Raw genomic sequence first — 20829 nt, 5'->3', positions numbered from 1 at the left:
TGTGTGTGTGTTTGTGTGTTTTGTGTATGTGTGCGTTCAAAAAAACCGTGCAGACTTTGGATAAATCCGCTGGCGTTCGCTCGTATACATAAACCACGTCTTTCACTGAAGAAAAAAGAAATCATACATGCAAGGTACATGTATTGTTTTTGGCGTTGCAGGTCTGCCTGGTGAAGTGTACATGAGGATGTTGAAAATGATGATCCTTCCCCTCATCATTTGTAGTGTTATCACCGGTATGTTCTCTCCTTTTATGTCTGTCTGTCTGTCTGTCTGTCTGTCTGCTTGTCTGTCTGCCTGTCTGTCTGTCTGCCTGCGTGCATATCTATCTGTCTGTCTGTCTGTATGCCTGCCTGTCTGTCTGCCTTCCTGTCTGTCTGTCCGTCTGCCTGCCTGTCTGTCTGTCTGTCTGTCTGTCTGCCTGTCTGTCTGCCTGTCTGTCTGTATGTGTATCTGTATATCTGTCTGTATGTCTGTCTGTCTGTCTGTCTGTCTGTCTGCCTGTCTGTTTGCCTGTCTATCTGTCTGTCTGTCTGCCTGTCTGCTAGAATGGCCTTGCTTGCCAAGAGACAGAGATATATAAAGAGAGAGAGAGGAGGGGGGAGGGAGAGCGAGAGAAAGAGGGGAGATGAGAGAGAGAGAGAGAGAGAGAGAGAGAGAGAGAGAGAGAGAGAGAGAGAGAGAGAGAGAGAGAGAGAGAGAGAGAGAGAGAGAGAGAGAGAGAGAGAGGTTACTCGGGGAAAGGAAAGGAAAGTCTAGATGTTGGGGTAAATGATTTGAGCCAGATGATTTGTATATGTGTCGTTCCTTCAGGTACGGCCTCCCTCGATCCCAAATGCAACGGCAAGGTCAGCGCTGTGGCCTTGACCTACTTAATGGCCACAAATTGCATTTCCTGTGTCGTTGCTATAGCGATGGCCTTCGCTATCAAACCAGGTTAGTCTCGACCAGTAAACGCACAATCTCAACGGTATTAACGACTCGGCTCACCATTTCAGATCTGTCCATGCTTTAACTGGATAAAAACATCCTTTTGTTTGTTTGCTTAACGCCCAGTCCACCACGAAGGGTGATATCAGGGCAGTGCTGCTTTGACACATGATATAACGTGCGCCACACACAAGACAGAAGTCGCAGCACAGGCTTCATGTCTCACCCAGTCACATTATTCTGACACCGGACCAACCAGTCCTAGCACTAACCCTATAATGCCAGTCGCTAGGCGGAGCAGCCACTAGATTGCCAATTTTAAAGTCTTAGGTATGACCCGGCCGGGGTTCGAACCCACGACCTCCCGATCACGGGGCGGACGCCTTACCACTTGGCCAACCGTGCCGGTCTTAAAGAGCATCCTGGATCCTTCACCAGGACACATACTAACAATCAACAACATGGATACCTTTTTGGGCAGACAGGGAATGTTTTGATGACCTAATTTGTGAAGAGTCACTACTAGTGTCAAAATGCACAATTAAATAATCCATCCCCAAAATTCAAGAAGAGCATGATAGTGATGATAATTATGATGTGACGACAACGACGACGACTAGAACGATGTCCACGACGACGATGACGACGATAATGACGGCAACGACGATGATGACGGTAATGACGATGATGACGACGACAACGATGATGTGTCCACAGGGTTAGGCGTGGAGCAGACAGAGGTCAGTGAGAAGGTATCTGGCCAGGTGATGGAGACTTCGGACATCTTTGTTGACCTCATCAGGTTGCTTTGCTTTCCTCTTTCACTTTGTGTGTTACCATGCATACCAATTTATTACGCTTCTCATTTTCCAAACCGTTATTAGGCCAAGAAAAAAAATCAGTGTTTCCGATTCCCCTACCGACCCTATTTTTCCTCCCGACCGAAGACTTTTTTTGACCCTTCATGAAGTTAATTACAAGTCGCGTAAAGCGAAAATACAATATTTAGTCAAGTAGCTGTCAAACTCACAGAATGAAACTGAACGCAATGCCATTTTTCAGCAAGACCGTATACTCGTAGCATCGTCAGTCCACCGCTCATGGCAAAGGCAGTGAAATTGACAAGAAGAGCGGGGTAGTAGTTGCGCTAAGAAGGATAGCACGCTTTTCTGTACCTCTCTTCGTTTTAACTTTCTGAGCGTGTTTTTAATCCAAACATATCATATCTATATGTTTTTGGAATCAGGAACCGACAAGGAAAAGATGAAAGTGTTTTTAAATTGATTTGGACAATTTAATTTTGATAATAACTTTTATATATTTAATTTTCAGAGCTTGTTTTTAATCCAAATATAACATATTTATATGTTTTTGGAATCAGCAAATGATGGAGAATAAGATAAACGTAAATTTGGATCGTTTTATAAATTTTTATTTTTTTTTTACAATTTTCAGATTTTTAATGACCAAAGTCATTAATTAATTTTTAAGCCACCAAGCTGAAATGCAATACCGAAGTCCGGGCTTCGTCGAAGATTACTTGACCAAAATTTCAACCAATTTGGTTGAAAAATGAGGGCGTGACAGTGCCGCCTCAACTTTCACGAAAAGCCGGATATGACGTCATCAAAGACATTTATCAAAAAAATGAAAAAAACTTTCGGGGATTTCATACCCAGGAACTCTCATGTCAAATTTCATAAAGATCGGTCCAGTAGTTTAGTCTGAATCGCTCTACACACACACACACACACACACACACACACACGCACATACACCACGACCCTCGTTTCGATTCCCCCTCGATGTTAAAATATTTAGTCAAAACTTGACTAAATATAAACAAGTCGCGTAAGGCGAAAATACAATATTTAGTCAAGTAGCTGTCGAACTCACAGAATGAAACGCAATGCCATTTTACTCGTAGCATCGTCAGGCCACCGCTCATGGCAAAGGCAGTGAAATTGACAAGAAGAGCGGGGTAGTAGTTGCGCTAAGAAGGATAGCACGCTTTTCTGTACCTCTCTTTGTTTTAACTTTCTGAGCGTGTTTTTAATCCAAACATATCATATCTATATGTGTTTGGAATCAGGAACCGACAAGGAATAAGATGAAAGTGTTTTTAAATTGATTTGGACAATTTAATTTTGATAATAATTTTTATATATTTAATTTTCAGAGCTTGTTTTTAATCCGAATATAATATATTTATATGTTTTTGGAATCAGCAAATGATGGAGAATAAGATAAACGTAAATTTGGATCGTTTTATAAATTTTTATTTTTTTTTACGATTTTCCGATTTTTAATGACCAAAGTCATTAATTAATTTTTACGCCACCACGCTGAAATGCAATACCGAAGTCCGGGCTTCGTCGAAGATTACTTGACCAAAATTTGAACCAATTTGGTTGAAAAATGAGGGCCTGACAGTGCCGCCTCAACTTTCACGAAAAGCCGGATATGACGTCATCAAAGACATTTATAAAAAAAATGAAAAAAACGTTCGGGGATTTCATACCCAGGAACTCTCATGTCAAATTTCATAAAGATCGGTCCAGTAGTTTAGTCTGAATCGCTCTACACACACACACACACACACGCACGCACACACGCACATACACCACGACCCTCGTTTCGATTCCCCCTCGATGTTAAAATATTTAGTCAAAACTTGACTAAATATAAAAATGACAAAACTCGACATTCAAGGAATGCTTCTCTTCTCCGACAGCTATAGGATAAAGCAGAGAGCAAAGAGCAAGAGACGTTGAACCCAGGATGACAAAAACAATGTATGTTCCCTGCCCAGCTTGCGCGATTTCCGGCCAAAAAAAGCCACATGCGCCTGTGTAAATGAAGAACAAACTTAAATAAAACAATATTTGTTTGTTTGTTTGTTTTTTAAAGGTACCGACCTACCGACCCTCATTATTTTGGCCTTGTCGTCGGAAACAAAACATATCTTTTCATATTTTAATTTTTTAAATTTTATTTTTTTTAAGATTAGAGATTATTTATTCACGTCCTGTCCTGTGTACAACCAGGGGAAAAAGTCTGGGAACGAAATATATCTGTCGTGTGTCTTATCTGTTTACAGATACAAATCATGACTTTCTCACATTTTCCGGCCACTTTGACACACAACGCTGGCATATTAAGTGATAAACATAAAAACCATTCATGTCTAGATCTTCGCTGTTTCTGTATTATTCAACAATAGAAAAGAATGGGGAGAAAATGTCAGTCTGCCTCGCGGAATGGGAGTTGTTTCCTGTGAGAAAATGCTCTCATGAGTGATTGTTGCAGCTCTGAGGAAAACAGTTCATACGGCTGTCTGGAGCAAGCTGATTTTCTTGCTTGACACACACATAACTCTTTTTAAGGCAATTGAAAAAACCCGGATTAAATGCTCATTTCAGCATTGGTCTTTTCTTTCTTTATTTGGTGTTTAACGTCGTTTTCAACCGTTCAAGGTTATATCGCGACGGCCAGCATTGGTCGGAGCTTGAATATCGTCTAAACGAGTTAACTAAATGTGAGAGTAAGTCACGCCTAGTCTGCAGCTTTTTATGTCACCAAAATCATTGGGTTTACAATTCTCTAGCTCCCAAATCCATTTTAGTCCTTACTGGTCTATGTCGAGCGTAACCATGAAAATGCACACAAAATTCCACTGTTTGCCAGCATTTTTCAATCATTGCACATTTTTTCTGTCTGGCATCTAGCTGTTTACGTGTGTTGTCACACTCTAGGCATTTTTTGTTTGACTCGCTATTACCAAACTGTGACGCGGATCTTGACAAATTCACAGTTGCGAGCGATCTCGGACAATTGCATAAACTTGCTTGTTCGGAGCTGGGACAATTGCTTTTTATCTCCCACACTGTGTTTTTGCTATTTTTATAATTGAGATTCTTCAAGAAAGTGTGTGCCGCTGCACGTGCCTCATGAGTAAACGTATTGATTAAACGTTGATGTATTGTTTGTCAAAGTGTTGATGTATTGTGTGTCAAAGTATTGATGTATTGTTTGTCAAAGTGTTGATGTGATGTTTGTCAAAGTGTTGATGTGATGTTTGTTAAAGTGTTAATGTATTGTTTGTCAAAGTATTGATGTATTGTTTGTCAAAGTATTGATGTATTGTTTGTCAAAGTATTGATGTATTGATTGTCAAAGTATTGATGTATTGATTGTCTAAGTATTGATGTATTGATTGTCCAAGTATTGATGTATTGATTGTCAAAGTATTGATGTGATGTTTGTCAAAGTGTTGATGTGATGTTTGTCAAAGTGTTAATGTATTGTTTGTCAAAGTATTGATGTATTGTTTGTCAAAGTATTGATGTATTGATTGTCAAAGTATTGATGTATTGATTGTCAAAGTATTGATGTATTGATTGTCAAAGTGTTGATGTATTGTTTGTCAAAGTATTGATGTAATGTTTGTCCAAGTATTGATGTATTGATTGTCAAAGTATTGATGTATTGATTGTCAAAGTATTGACGTATTGTTTGTCAAAGTATTGATGTATTGTTTGTCAAAGTGTTGATGTATTGTTTGTCAAAGTGTTGATGTATTGTTTGTCAAAGTGTTGACGTATTGTTTGTCAAAGTATTGATGTATTGTTTGTCAAAGTGTTGATGTATTGATTGTCAAAGTATTGATGTACTGTTTGTCAAAGTGTTGATGTGTTGTTTGTCAAAGTATTAATGTATTGTTTGTCAAAGTGTTGATGTGATGTTTGTCAAAGTGTTGATGTGATGTTTGTCAAAGTTTTAATGTATTGTTTGTCAAAGTATTGATGTATTGTTTGTCAAAGTGTTAATGTATTTTTTGTCAAAGTGTTGATGTGTTGTTTGTCAAAGTGTTGATGTATTATTTGTCAAAGTGTTGACGTATTGTTGTCAAAGTATTGATGTATTGATTGTCAAAATATTGATGTATTGATTGTCAAAATATTGATGTATTGATTGCCAAAGTGTTAATGTATTGTTTGTCAAAGTATTGATGTATTGTTTGAAAAAGTGTTGATGTATTGCTTGTCAAAGTGTCGATGTCAGTTTTCAGTTATACAAATCTGTTGTACTTGTCAACAATACACAGAATGATGTGTTTTCTTTGTCCATCAGGAATCTCTTCCCGGATAATGTGGTCTCAGCATGTTTTGAAAAGGTATCGCTTTTTTCTTATCAATGAAGTTGATGAATTATTCTATTTTTCATATTTATGATTAATTTTGTACTCTGTTTGAACCGGTGTCCAAAGACTGAAATCGTTAACTGCGTGTTTTGTGTGCAAACGTGTGAAACTACAAATTGCACAGACGGGCGCACGCGCACGCATACACACCTACACGGAGACGCTACAGGCACGCATGCGCGCACAAAAGCACGCACGCTTGCATGCACGCACAGACCCACACAAACTCATGCCTATGTCTCAGTCTGTATGTCTGTCTGTGTGTCTGTCTGTGTGTCTGTGTGTGTGTGTGTGTGTGTGTGTGTGTGTGTGTCTGTCTGTCTGTCTGTCTGTCTGTGTCTCTCTCTCTCTCTCTCTCTCTCTCTCTCTCTCTCTCTCTCTCTCTCTCTCTCAATTACTAAACTAATGCGATTCTTAGATGCACAGTCCTTACCGTAAAACCAGTTCTGCTAACTATCTCAGATCTTTCAAGGCTTTTACCAGACATTTTAAAGAAAAAACCCAAAAAAACACATCCCACTTTGCACAGAAAGCAGAAAACAATCATTCCCACTTTGCACAGAAAGCAGAAAACAATCATTCCCACTTTGCACAGAAAGCAGAAAACAATCATTCCCACTTTGCACAGAAAGCAGAAAACAATCATTCCCACTTTGCACAGAAAGCAGAAAACAATCATTCCCACTTTGCACAGAAAGACGAAAACAATCATTCCCACTTTGCACAGAAAGCAGAAAACAATCATTCCCACTTTGCACAGAAAGACGAAAACAATCATTCCCACTTTGCACAGAAAGACAGAAACAATCATTCCCACTTTGCACAGAAAGCAGAAACAATCATTCCCACTTTGCACAGAAAGCAGAAACAATCATTCCCACTTTGCACAGAAAGCAGAAACAATCATTCCCACTTTGCACAGAAAGACGGAAACAATCATTCCCACTTTGCACAGAAAGACGGAAACAATCATTCCCACTTTGCACAGAAAGCAGAAAACAATCATTCCCACTTTGCACAGAAAGCAGAAAACAATCATTCCCACTTTGCACAGAAAGCAGAAAACAATCATTCCCACTTTGCACAGAAAGACGAAAACAATCCCATTTTGCACAGAAAGCAGAAAACAATCATTCCCACTTTGCACAGAAAGCAGAAAACAATCATTCCCACTTTGCACAGAAAGCAGAAAACAATCATTCCCACTTTGCACAGAAAGCAGAAGACATGCAATCATTCCCACTTTGCAGAGAAAGACTAAAACAATCCCATTTTGCACAGAAAGCAGAAAACATGCATGATTTCAACTTTTTGTCCGCCAGGCGCTGACCAAGTACAGCCAAGTGGAGAGTCACACGGTCACCAACGTCAGCGGTCAGCTGGTCAACCAAACAGTCATCACCAAAGTCAAAGGCGTTGGCACTGCACCCGCCACCAACGTCCTAGGTATCAACACATATTATACAGAGCTGGCTGTCGGCATAGCCATTGAGTATGGAGGCGTGCTTGTGTCACAAGTGACAATTACAAAAATCGTGCTAAGTTTTATAGTTATCACCAAGGTCAATGATATAGGCCTTCTAGCAACGTCATAGGCATAAAAAACACGGACCTGACTGTCCGTGTGACCGCTGCGTATGGAGGCGTGCTTGTGCCACAAGTGACAATTACAAAGATCGTGCTAATTTGTGTAGTGATCACTGATCATTTGTAATGTTGACAAGTATTTGATGTGTCATTCGTACAGCTAGTTTATGTTACGTTATGTTCGGTTAGGTAAGATTGCTTTACATCACGCTATAAGACTTTCTGTTGTGCTGAGCTGTTAAACGTTGTGTTGTGTTTGTGGTGTGGTGTGGTGTGGTGTGTTGTGATGTGGTGTACGTGTTACGATACGTGGCTTTACTTTGTGTTTCTCAGGTCGGCATAGCCAGCACGTTACACTGTGTCATGTTATGCCATGTCATGTCGCGCAGGTCTATGTGTTGTGCTGTATGGAGACTGGTATGGTCATTTCAGCAATAGGGCAAGCTGCGCCCTTGTACCATCTTATTTTATGTCATGCCACGTAATGCCTTGTCTTTTTATGTCATATGTCATGTCATGTCATGTCGTGTCCAACAGGTCTGGTGTTGTGCTGCATGGTGTTTGGTATGGCCACCACAGCAGTAGGGCCAGCTGGTCGGCCTTTCTTTGCTTTCTTCAATTCGGCCAATGAGGTCATCATGCGTATTCTGCGCTGGTTTGTCTGGTCAGTTCCATGTTTGTGTCCGTTATTTTATTTTTTGGGAGTCATCAAACACACGAAAAACTTGTTCCGTTGTAGCTGTTCTGATTGTGTTTCGATTTTAACACCGGGAACCTTGTTTTGTTGTTGTTGTAGTTGTGATTTCCTTTGTTGCAGATTCCCCTGCACCTGTAGACAATGTCTTATAAATTATAACGTCAAATCAGTTTGTTGAATATGGTGAGGGAATGAATGGCCTTTTCAGTCCTATAACTGGTTTTACTATAAAAGGTCACAGAGATCTGCACTTAAAACGAATCTGCCTATTTTGTTTGTGTGTTGGACATGACTGTTCATGTGTGTCTTTAGACCACGCCTATAGGAGTGGTTGTGTCATGACAATTCATGTATGTTAGGTACCATGACTGTAGGAGTGGCTATCACATGACTGTGCGTGTGTGTTTAGGACCACACCTATAGGCGTGGCTGTCTCGTGACTATTCATGTGTGTTTAGGACCACGATTGTAGGCGTGGCTATCTCGTGACTATTCATGTGTGTTTAGGACCACGCCTGTAGGAGTGGTTGTCTCGTGACTGTGCATGTGTGTTTAGGACCACACCTATAGGCGTGGCTGTCTCGTGACTATTCATGTGTGTTTGGGACCACGATTGTAGGCGTGGCTATCTCGTGACTATTCATGTGTGTTTAGGACCACGCCTGTAGGCGTTGCCAGCCTGATCGCCGTAGCGTTACTGGGCACGGGAGATCTGGGCAAAGCGGTGCGCTCTCTGGGTATGTTCGCTGTCACGGTTACATCGTCGTTGGCGGCATACCAGTTCCTTGTGGTGCCTCTCTACTTCTTCGCGTTGACCAGGCAGAACCCGTTCACACTCCTGCTGACTTTGGGCAGACCGTGGATGGTCAGTTTCGCCGCTGCAAGCTCGTGAGTGTCCGGCAGAGATATTTGATGCCCTTATGTCTTTGTTAGAGAATCTAGAGTATCTACGAGCTAGGTCAGAAAAAGTGTGATCTTGCTTTTTGTAACTGTTTGAACAGGGGTGGGGTGTGTGCACGTGCACCCCCGTCCAGCTAACAAAGAAGAGAGAGATTTAAGTTACTTGGGGATTTGGTAAGATGATTCCGTGGCAATTGTTTTTAGCTCAGATGGCACAGATAGCACAATTTTGCTTCTTTGGACTAAACCCTGCAACAACGAAGAAATGAATAATACTGAACAATATAGGTATTATACGAACAGCAAAAAAATGTAACACTGCTTTTCCACAGAGCTATCGCGATCCCAGAGACGCTGCACAGCCTTGAGCACGTGAACCACGTGGACAGACGTATCACGCGCTTTGTCGTGCCCTTCGCTGCTTCTATAAATAGAGACGGCTCCTCCATATTCATCGCCGTCTCGTGCATATTCATCGCCCAGTTGTCGGGAATGGATCTGAATGCTGCAAAAATCGTTCTTCTGTGGTGAGTTTGGAATTTGTCTCCGTCTGTGTCTGTCAGCATGTCTGTCTAGTCTGCCTAACCGTGTGTGTGTGTGTGTGTGTGTGTGTGTGTGTGTGTGTGTGTGTGTGTGTGTGTGTGCGTGCGTGCGTGTGTGCGCGTGCGTGCGCGTGAGTATGTACCTATATGTCTGCCTTATATGTTTGTTTACCTGTCTGTGCAGGGTGCTGACGACAGTGATGTCAGTGGCCGTCCCGTCAGTGCCCAGTGCCGGTGTGGTGTCTGTCTGATTGTCTACTTGTATGTCTGCCTCCTACTTTGTCTGTCTGTCTGTCTATCAGACTGCATAACTGTCTATCTGTGCAGGGTACTGACGACAGTGATATCAGTGGCCAATTCCCCAGTGCTGGAGTCGTGTCTCTCTGTCTATCTTTATGACTGCATTAGGCCTATATTACCCAATTTTGACGGACTGTGTGATGATATCTTCTGTTATGGTCTGTTGAGACCAGACCAATAGCAGAAGATATCATCACACAGTCAGTCAATGTTAGATATATTGCTAATTCTCTGGACATTTTGTATTTACTGTAAAGAAATTACAAAAGTATTTGTCTCAGTTTTGGCTGTTCCATATCCCTCCCTCTGATTATTATTTCTTTTTGTTCACTCGTTTCTTGTACTTTTCAGTATTTCAAAATGTCTTTTCTTTCAAAAAGTCTTTAGTCACTTGCTCAACTAAATTCTGGGATAATTACATTTTCATATATATTTGTTTGTTTTTAAATTTAGGTGTTTTTGTTTTTGAAGTGGGGAAGCAATAAAGAGGTCGTCGATATCAAAACTGATATCGACGGAAATGTCGTCGATATCACTTTTACACTGAGCTCAGTTTTGCCCAATTGACCAATGGAAATCCACGTAACATATGAAATAGCAATATGTCTTTTTATCTGTCTGCCTGTTTGCCAACCTGTCTGTGCATGGTGTTGACGACAGTGATATCAGTGGTTAACCCCCTCAGTGCCCAGTGCCGGTGTGGTGTCTGTATGTCTACCTGTAAGTCTACCTGTCTGCCTACATGTCTGTCCGTGGGTCTGTGCAGGGTGCTGACGACAGTGATATCAGTGGCCAATTCCCCAGTGCTGGAGTTGTGTCTCTCTGTCTATCTTTATGTCTGCATTATATGTCTGTCTGTCTGTTTGCCAACCTGTCCGTGTGTCTGTGCAGGGTGCTGACGACAGTGATATCAGTGGCTATTCCCTCAGTGCCCAGTGCCGGTGTGGTGTCTGTACTCATCAACCTGACAGCCCTCAACATCCCTGCCGACTCCATCGGGCTGCTCTTTGCCATGGAGTGGATCCTGTGAGTTGTCTACACTTTCCAGGGCGGTAAATGTGTCCCTCCATTCAGCCTTAAAGCTGTAGTGTATTTACGACTATCAGGGGATGACTGTTTAAAAAAAAGAATGGGTCACCCACACAGCACAGAACCCCGGCTGTACAAATACACTGCGCATACCACCTACCAAGCGTTTAACCCTTTGTGATTTCTTTAGCATCGATCAAGCATTTTTGCGGGATATTTCGTTCGCCGCTATTTATTTTACTTTATTTGACAAAAAAGAAATGTGTGCAGCCATATGACTCTTTCGCATGCTTGTACAGTGTACATGAATGATGAACGAAGCAACGCCTTTGTCTTAACTTACACAGACTGCACTTGTTGAGTGAAAATCACATTTGGCTTTGGTGTGAGCACGTCTATGCTGAAACTAAAGACACATAACTATATCCTACCTCCCACGTAAACGATCATTGCAGCCAACACGGGTTTGTCCGGGCTGGTATGTGGGCACAAACCAAAAATCTACAGCGTGGATTAATTTCATGCTGAGTTAGAATTGAATTTTGTTGAATTAATTTTATAGTTTGACTTTGGCCGAACTACATAGCTTGGGAAAGGAGGGGGGGTTGGTATTTGTGAGATTAGTTTTTGGCCAGGAGTATTTCTTCAATGCTAATACCAAAAACAAGAAAGGTTAAATCATTGGAACGTTCGATTCAGGACAAAAGAAAACACTCTCAAGAATGTCAACCTTTCTGAATGAAGATCTACATGTTTCAGTGACCGGCTTCGCTCTGCCTCCAACATGCTGAGTCATGCTTACTGTGCCGTCACCACCTACGTTCTCTGCAAGGGCTCCTTACCTCCCTTGGACATAGACGGCGCTGCTATCGGAGAGGACATAGCTGCTTTTGAAATAAACGTCCCCCCTCCCGCCGCAGACAAAACGTCCAACAGCATTGACGTCACGGACAGGCTTCTGAAGGACAGTATTGTGTAGATCTTATTTGAAAGCTTTCGGTTTGATGTCCTGTTTCAGTGTTATTTTTGCCCAAGAATTGACTTCTTCTTCTTCTTCTTCTTCGTTCATGGGCTTAGACTCCCACGTTCACTCATGTTTTTAGCACGAGTGGATTTTTACGTGTATGGCCGTTTTTTCTCCGCTATTTAGGCAGCCGTACGCCGCTTTTGGAGGAAGCATGCTGGGTATTTTCGTGTTTCTTTAACCCACCGAACTCTGACATGGATTGCAGGATCTTTTCCGTGCGCACTTGGTCTTGTCTTCCACACGAAGGGGGTTAAGTCACTAGCAGGTCTGCACATAAGTTGACATGGGAGATCGGAAAAATCTCCACTCGTAACCCACCAGGCGGCAGCGACCGGGATTCGAACTCACGACCTCCCGGTTAGGAGGCCGACGTCTTACCACCCCGCCACTGCGCCCGTCGCCCACGAATTGACTAAATGTATTGATTTTGCTTTACGCGACTTGTTGTTTTGTTCCTGAGGCCAATGCTTCTCTCTTTTAATTGGAACTGACCACATTATGCTCAAATGTAACTGCTTCAATATTCAAAGTAAAACTTCATAATGCTAACAAAGGCGAACTATACTTGGCGGAGTACTTTATAGTCTGTGTACATGTAAATAGTGTTAATACGGATGATGATTACATTGCCAAGTTGAGTGAAATGGTTTGAAGTTGGAAAGTGAGTCAATTCAAAGCTACGGATTTGTCAGAAAGGTTCAGTTTGAGGTTGAAGGCACAAAGGATACAGATAACTTACTTGACCCGTGATCGTTTCATCTTATATTCGAAGTCCACAGCTCTTCAAGTTGTGCTACCGTAAGCCGGTTTCAGGGACACAAGAACAGTTGGACCACCATTTTTTCATCCGACTGCCGCGGTTGTCTGAACGCAATGCTGGTAGGGGAAGGGCAGCACCGTAGTCGCGCAACCCCGCATGCGAAGAGGCACAGTCGGCGACTGCCATCTTATTCACGAATCCCGATTCTGTCGGATTACTGCATTTCACTTGTTCCAGTGCAGTTGAGCGACTGTGTTTCTCTGGCCCATGAAACGTGCCCCAGACCCCTGGAAATGTGCTTAACTCTACTGGACTTTGTGTGTGTGTGTGTGTGTGTGTGTGTGTGTGTGTGAGATAGTGTGTGTGTGTGTGTGTGAGATAGTGTTTGTGTGTGTGTGTGTGTGTGTGAGATAGAGTGTTTGTTTGTGTGTGTGTGTGTGTGTTTGTGTGTGTGTGTGTGTGTGTGTGTGTGTGTCAGTGAGAGAGTGTTTGTGTGTGTGTTTGTGTGTGTGCGTGTGTGTGTGTTTGTGTGTGTGTATGTGTGTGTGTGTGTGTGTGTGTGCGTGCGTGTGTGTGTGTGCGTGCGTGTGTGTGCTTCTGTGCGTGCGTGTGTATGTGTGACTGTGTGTGCTTCCGTGCGTGTATGTGTGCTTGCGTGTGTATGTGTGACTGTGTGTGTATGTGTGTGTGTTTTGACAATGGCCGCGCGATTCTTCCCAATGGTCTCTTGTTCCTGATTGTCTTGTGCGTCTTAAAGTGCTCATTGCATGTCACTTTTTTTGTTGGCTATAAGCGCTGTTTGCATGCTCTTTGAAGTGTCTCATTAATCATTGAATAAAATCCTCTAATATGGAAGTGTGTGTGTGTGCAAATATGTATGTGTTTATGTATGTATGTATGTATATGTCACGGTAGAGACGAAGATCTGGTAGAAACGTCGTTTCTACCGGTAGAGACGAGGACCGTGTGTGTGTGTGTGTGTGTGTGTGTGTGTGTGTGTGTGTGTGTGTGTGTGTGTGTGTGTGTGTGTGTGTGTGTGTGTGTGTGTGTGTATGACTTGAGTCGAGGAAGCTTTGAGTTTATACTGCTAGTTTTAGTGAATGTATTTTTAAACTTATGCTGTCCAGTGTTGTTTTTAAATTAATGTTGATCAGTTTGTATAAATGATGCGTGTGTTGGTGTATATGGCTGGATTGAAATGTTTCTTAATCGCAATGTCATCACAAATTCCCAACCTTGGGCAATTAAAGATTCTGTTTTCTGTATTCTGTATTCTGTTAAGGTTCACTTCCTACTCTAAGACAATTTAGAGAGAACAATAACCAGAACTAGAACAGTGGTTGAAATAACGGAAACGTTATGCAAAGTTATATTTTATAATCACGCATCAAATTCAACAATACATTAAAACCAGTGCCATTGCTGACATATACTTAAACCTGAGTCATAAGGGTCTCTTCTATAACATATTTTTGTTTGTTTGTGTGTTTGCTTAACGCCCAGCCGACCACGAACTAGGGCCATATCAGGGCGGTGCTGCTTTGACATTTAACGTGCGCCACACACAAGACAGAAGTTGCAGCACAGGCTTCATGTCTCACTCAGTCACATTATTGTGACACCGGACCAACCAGTCCTAGCACTAACCCCATAATGCCAGACGCCAGGCGGAGCAGCCACTAGATTGCCCATTTTAAAGTCTTAGGTATGACCCGGCCGGGGTTCGAACCCACGACCTCCCGATCACTGGGCGGACGCCTTACCACTAGGCTTCTATAACGTAAAGAACACACATTTGCTGAAGGTGTCCAACACATTATCATCATTACAACCACAGAAATACACAAGCTGTTACAGCGGCCTAGAGTTCGAGATTTTCAAGTATTCCCCTCGAAGATCTGGATAAAAAGGACATAAAAATACAACATGGTGTTCATCTTCTTTGTCAGCTGAACAGAAAGACAGTTTCTAGTAATTTCGTTTGGTGCGTACCGAAACTTATAAGCGTTGATTTCGGATGCTCCTGCTCGGGAACGGGTAAGAACATCCTGTGCTTAATGTCTTCAATTTATTCAATATATTTCTCTTTCTCAAAGCATGTCTTGTAACAGTTAATTAACAATTTGAAAGCGACTGCTGCATTCTGAAATACTGGACAGACAGAAAGACAAATAAATAAAGTGAAAACTTACCCGAGTAAGCGTGTAGTCCTTCACAATATTCTTTTTGGATTTGGACACACACACACACACACACACACACACTGACACACATACACACACACACACACACACACACACACACACACACACACACACGCACACATACACTCTCTCTCTCTCTCATCTGACATGTTTGAACAAAAAAACATGATCGGCATAAAAAGAACAGGAAGTAAAGCAGAAAGTGTGTGTGGGCGCGCGAGTGTGTATGTGGCTGTCTATGTGTTGGTGCGTGCGTATGTTTGTATGTGCTTGCGTGTGTGTGTTCTTGGGCGCGTGTTTATATGTGGAAATGTATGTGTGTGTGTGTGTGTGTGTGTGGCTGTCTATGTGTTTGTGCGTGCGTGTGTGCGTGCGTGTGTGTGTTCGTGGGTCCGTGTTTGTAAGTAGGAGTGTGTGTGTGTGTGTGTGTGTGTGTGTGTGTGTGTGTGTGTGTGTGTGTGTGTGTGTGTGTGTGTGTGTGTGTGTGTGTGAAATCCGCACTTGGAATATTCCGATCAAAAAAGACATGTGTTTGGACTACCGTAAGGTCATATAGTATGCTGTGTCCAATAACCAAATGTAACGTTCGACATGTGAAACTGTCCAAAACTTCTCTTTACATATGTTGGTCATTTTCTATGTATTTTAAATTGTTGTGAAGAAGAATGTATTAAATGGAGCTGTTTTTGTTACTAGACGATTTTTGCCTTTTCCTAATTGCCGCAACGCGTCACCACTCTATTGACTGAAAGTTTTGGTAACGCATCATGTACCACACTTTAATTGACACAAGCATTCCGCTAATGCTTTTTTCTCTTCATATCTGACTTTGCAGATGGTGGAATGGCATCAAGTCAACCCTGGCACTGGACAATCGTCACTGGACTCTCCGTTGCCTCCACCCTGCTCTTAGTCCCATAGTTTACTGACACAGAAGGGGTCTATTTCGATCCAAACTGGGTGCAGTTCCTGTTGGTGAACTTCCTGGAATTTTGTTTTGCATACATAAAATGCTCCCGATGGAGTTCCTTGTAATTTTGTTGAATGTCGATGTAGGTCAAATGATACGAAAATGACATTTTACCAAACATTTTGTCAATTCAAACATGTTTGGACACAAGCATTTAATAATATTGATATCAAGTAAAGTGTTCCTTTCACCATGGTGCTGTGTAAGTACTTCATCCTTATCAAAGTAAAACTTAAGGGGGCGCATCACGTAAAAATCACGTCAAAGCCCTATCTCCGGTGTTTTTAATCAACCTATTTTCATGAAAGTGTGTCCACAAATGTAAATATATAACTAGGATGCGCTTAACTTGTACACACACTTTTAGCAAAACGTATGCAATATTTTCAAATGTATTGGGAAACAGCAGTTTTAAAAGAGACAGAAATGTAGCCCCCATACCGATCAAAAATATATTTGATTGACTGAAGCTGGTTCTGGTTTAGGAACAAAAAACATGCATTAAACTATTGGCAATAATTCATTTAAGCTCCTCGATCAGACATGTATTGACGTGAAACACTTGCACGCAACATTGAAGATTAAAATAATAAAGAAATTAAAGCCCCACTCCGCCTCACAAAATGAGTAAAGCTTTTCACGAAAAAGTCATAGAAACCCGATGAAACACACTTTGTAGGGCCTTCAACACCATTTTATGACGCATACAAGTCTCTTGCTTGGCTAATTAGCACTTGTAAACGATACGCGCGCTTCAATGGTTTATTATAGGGCAAAAAAAAAGAGGTCTGTTTACGGTAACATAGGGTGAAAATAGGGTCGGTAGGTCGGCTTTTTTTTTTTTTTTTTTTCCTTTTTTTTTTCTTTTTTTTTTCTCCCCTCTCGGATGTTTCACAGTTCATTTCTTCTCATCAATCCCTGTTTTTGCCCAACATAACTATAAACAGTACTTTGAGCTTACCTCCCTCCTGTCGTCTGCTGTTTGAGCGCAAGCAGCTCTATTTTGGATGCGGGTTTTTTTTTTTCAGACGATCCAAAAAAAAGATTAGGGTCGGGCCTAAAAACTAGGGTCGGTCGGGTTACCGTAAACAGACCTATTTTTTTTTTGCCTAGGCTACCGCAGTCGTTATTGTGTGCAACTCCCATCTGTCAAGTCTGCTCTAGTTATATTGCTTACCTTTGGCTTCGAAAAAAGTGCAGCAATTTTCTAAATCTTAGAAGCGTTTTTGGATTTTTTACGAATAACAAATCAGATGTAAAGGGGAACAAGGAGGGCTTTACCCGTCCAGTTAAACTAAGTTATGCCCCTTGGTCACTATGAAGCTTGCTTTCGAACAGCAATCCGTGCCCGCGGCGAATATGCCGTTAGTATTTAAATGCCGAAAATCAGTATTCAACGCTCCAAAAACATCAGGCAAGGGAATATCGCAGATGTCCCTTTTTCCTGGCATATATTCCGACTTCGTGTTTTCGACCTATCATAACTTCCGTTAAGAGCCATAAAACGAGGCTTCGGAAAGCTTTGGATACAGAGAACGCAAAATAAATTCTTTGAAAAATGCTCGATGTCCAGGGAGAGCAGCCCTGATGTTCTCTGGCGGTAAATGTTCAAACTAAACTGGGGGTATCTGTGGCCTAAAACTGGTGGTTTACGAGAGGCGGAGGGTGGGTTCAACAGTTTGGTTTAGTTTACCACTCCATCACATACAAAGAGTTCTGTTTACTTAAAGGCCCACTCCGCTTCCCGTAAACCAACAGTTTCTGGCCACAAACACTGTCAGGCTTTTACACACAGTACCCACCCTTTCGTTTAAACACTTACTGCTAGAGAACGCAAGTCCATAGAGAGCGAGCATTTTTCAAAGAATTTGTTTTTGCGTGGCCAGCCGGATTTACTTCAAACCAAATCGGACGCCTCGTTTTGGCGCTAGAACTAACTTATAAAAATCATAATAATAAATTGACAGCATGTGCGACAAACATTCTTAAATCATAAAAGAATTATTTTTTTTCATCAAGACAAGATCAGTACAATTCGAAGTTTTGAAAATTTGAAGACCTTTTTTTAAGACCTACAAAACCCAAATGGACATGACGAAGGAGAGCTAGAGTCGTATAAAGCATTTACTTTTCTTGTTTTCCACTAGGAACGCCACTCGGTCCATTTTCTGTATGCAGGAAACACACACCTTCAGAAGAAAGAACCCACGTCAGGTCGAATTAGACCCCTTCTGTTTAACTGGCCCGTTTACGTGCAATCTTCCTGCAAGATCCCTCCTTTGTTTTTCCCCCAATTTACTGACTGTTTTGCCCACGACACGTCCACCCAGCGATGTCACTGTTACCAGCTGGTCGTACGGTGTCTGGACGTAAAGCAAATTCGTGACAAACACCACACACCCATTCTCAATAATGAGGTGTAATTACCGTCGCATCAAGCTATATTTCAAACACAAATGCTATTCAATATATGTAAACTGGCATTACGTACACAGGTGTGCAATGACTTCGGACAATAGATAGATGGTACTACCGAGTTTTACGAGTGTAACTATCTTGCCGAGAATTCCTCAAAACGATACAAACGTTACGATCGCCTGGCTAGAGCAATAAAAGCTATACAACATTCTTACTCATTCAGCAACGACACGTACGACTGACTTTGTAATAAATAAAACTGTAGAACATGGAACAAAGGTAGCAATAATTCACATGTTGCGTTCTAAAAGCACAATAATGTTGGTCGATGAAATGGGCGATGAAATGGGCGATGATACTTGTGTCGCAAACTTCGAGAATGCACACGTAACCAACTTTTTAAGGGATATTTCAAACATTGTCTGTTCGTGTTCTGATTACATTTGGGTTTTACGAGTTCATACAAGTGTGCACTTGCAACACCGTGTACACAGTGAAAAACATTACGTTCGGTTAATTCACAAAATCAACTTTGTTGGCAGAAAACGTGGCTGTGATACATTCCGGCGTTACCTACGTTTTACCCAAACGGATTCCAGAACCTGAGCAAAAAATGCCTATCAGAGAATTAGACTAAATGTTCTATGAAGGAAATCATGTATCGTGCCAGTTTAATCGACACCATGCTATTCGGTACCGTCAAAGCAAAGGGTGCTACATATGTTACCGCCTCGTAGATTTAAAAAGACGAAACGAATGTTGAGTTCGAACAAATGTAGAAGAATGTTAAATTTTAGAAAAAAAATCTTGCACGGAAGTATATACAGGAAAAGCATTTGCGTAAAACCCAATGACTATAGAATTATGGTCTGTGACATTTTAGTTTCCGTCAATACTGACAGTGCCGATACTCTGAAAGTTTTATTCTGGAACGTCCGCCCAGACACGATTCTTAACTTTGATAAGGAATCAATGTTTAAAGTAACAAGCGTAAAAATATCTGAGCTTTGTAGAGCCTTGTTCATTTTACTGTGATAATCTTATAAGTCATCTTTTGCTTACCTGCTTACTTTTTATGTAACAATTCTTTTATTTAGTAATCTACTCTTTTCCCGGTTTATAACATCTGAATTCTTAGTCAGCTTTTGCTGACATGCTTACTTTTTTACGTAATCATTTGTTGTTTAGTTATACTACTATTTTACCGGTTTATAGCATCTGAATAAAGGTTATCTTCACCCCCCTTTTTTGTCAGCTTGTCAGTTTGTGTGTGAATCAGCTGAACTGGACAATTAATGATCTGCGAATGTACTCATCTCTAGAGTGTGACTTGTACATCTTTCCACTTCCACGTAAGATTGACATTGATGGGCCAGCCGACAAGGTCCCTGTGCTTACATTCAGATTCTTACAAGCATGCTGGTATGACCTATTGAAAGTTACACGACAATAATATCAGGTTCTCGTGTAAACCATCCAATAAACCACCACAGTTCTGTCAAGACTTTTACATTTGATGAGAGCATCGTTCTGCTTGTGTATATAACGCAGGTAGACTGCATACGCGTTCAAATCAACCGGAAATGATCTTTAAATAGATGTATTCAAAATGGCTGCGGAACTGTTAAGCGGTGTATACACTTTATAGCATCAAGCCAGACAGAGGCAAAGACAGACGAAACCAGAGACACAAACTGAATATGACGGAAAAGCAGAGAAAAGGCAACCACGGAGGCAGCTGAATATGTTGAATAATAAAGAGAATATAATTAAAAGGAATCAACGTCACCTGAGAATAAGTTGCAAAACCATGTGTACCCTGCGCGAGGCGATAGTTTGACGCAAGGTTTGCACTTACCATGAAGACACCGACATCGTAGCCTAGCAACAATATTGTTTTCCGGCAAGAAAAAAAAAAGAAAAAAAAAAAGAATGAAGAAGACAGAGAGAGGCAGGAGAGAGAGAGAGAGAGAAAGAGAGAGAGAGAGAGAGAGAGAGAGAGAGAGAGAGAGAGAGAGAGAGAGAGAGAGAGAGAGAGAGATTCAGGTTCAGGTTCAGATTCAAAACTTTATTACGAAGGGATGCAGGTTTTAGGCAAGAGGGGGATAGAGAGGAGGGGGTATGACAGGGGAGGGGGGAGATGAGAGAGTCACAAGGAGATATAGCGGGGGGGGGGGGGGGGGGGGGGTGGGGTGGTGAGAGAGTCAAAGAGAGAGAGAGAGGGGGGGGGGGGGGGTAAGAGACGCTATATAAACGTCGTTT

At 41.7% G+C, this 20829-nt stretch overlaps 1 protein-coding gene across 1 annotated transcript in view; it reads left to right on the top strand.

The window, feature by feature from the left end:
* LOC138971046 (excitatory amino acid transporter-like) overlaps nucleotides 1-13830 on the top strand; it is a 25718-nt gene extending 11888 nt beyond the window's left edge. Inside the window, exons 3-12 of the mRNA XM_070343646.1 lie at nucleotides 162-236; nucleotides 814-936; nucleotides 1648-1732; nucleotides 6064-6106; nucleotides 7456-7579; nucleotides 8258-8384; nucleotides 9072-9305; nucleotides 9650-9844; nucleotides 11051-11185; nucleotides 11948-13830. Of these exons, the coding sequence (XP_070199747.1) occupies nucleotides 162-236; nucleotides 814-936; nucleotides 1648-1732; nucleotides 6064-6106; nucleotides 7456-7579; nucleotides 8258-8384; nucleotides 9072-9305; nucleotides 9650-9844; nucleotides 11051-11185; nucleotides 11948-12167 (1361 nt within the window). The 3' untranslated portion in view covers nucleotides 12168-13830. The remainder of the gene's footprint in view (nucleotides 1-161; nucleotides 237-813; nucleotides 937-1647; nucleotides 1733-6063; nucleotides 6107-7455; nucleotides 7580-8257; nucleotides 8385-9071; nucleotides 9306-9649; nucleotides 9845-11050; nucleotides 11186-11947) is intronic.
* The last annotated feature ends 6999 nt before the right edge of the window (nucleotides 13831-20829 follow it).

This window comes from Littorina saxatilis, linkage group LG7, assembly GCF_037325665.1.
Source record: "Littorina saxatilis isolate snail1 linkage group LG7, US_GU_Lsax_2.0, whole genome shotgun sequence".
Taxonomy (NCBI): Eukaryota; Metazoa; Mollusca; class Gastropoda; order Littorinimorpha; family Littorinidae; genus Littorina; species Littorina saxatilis.
The sequence above is the reverse complement of the archived record's forward strand: the minus strand, read 5'-3'. Positions and strand labels throughout refer to the sequence as shown.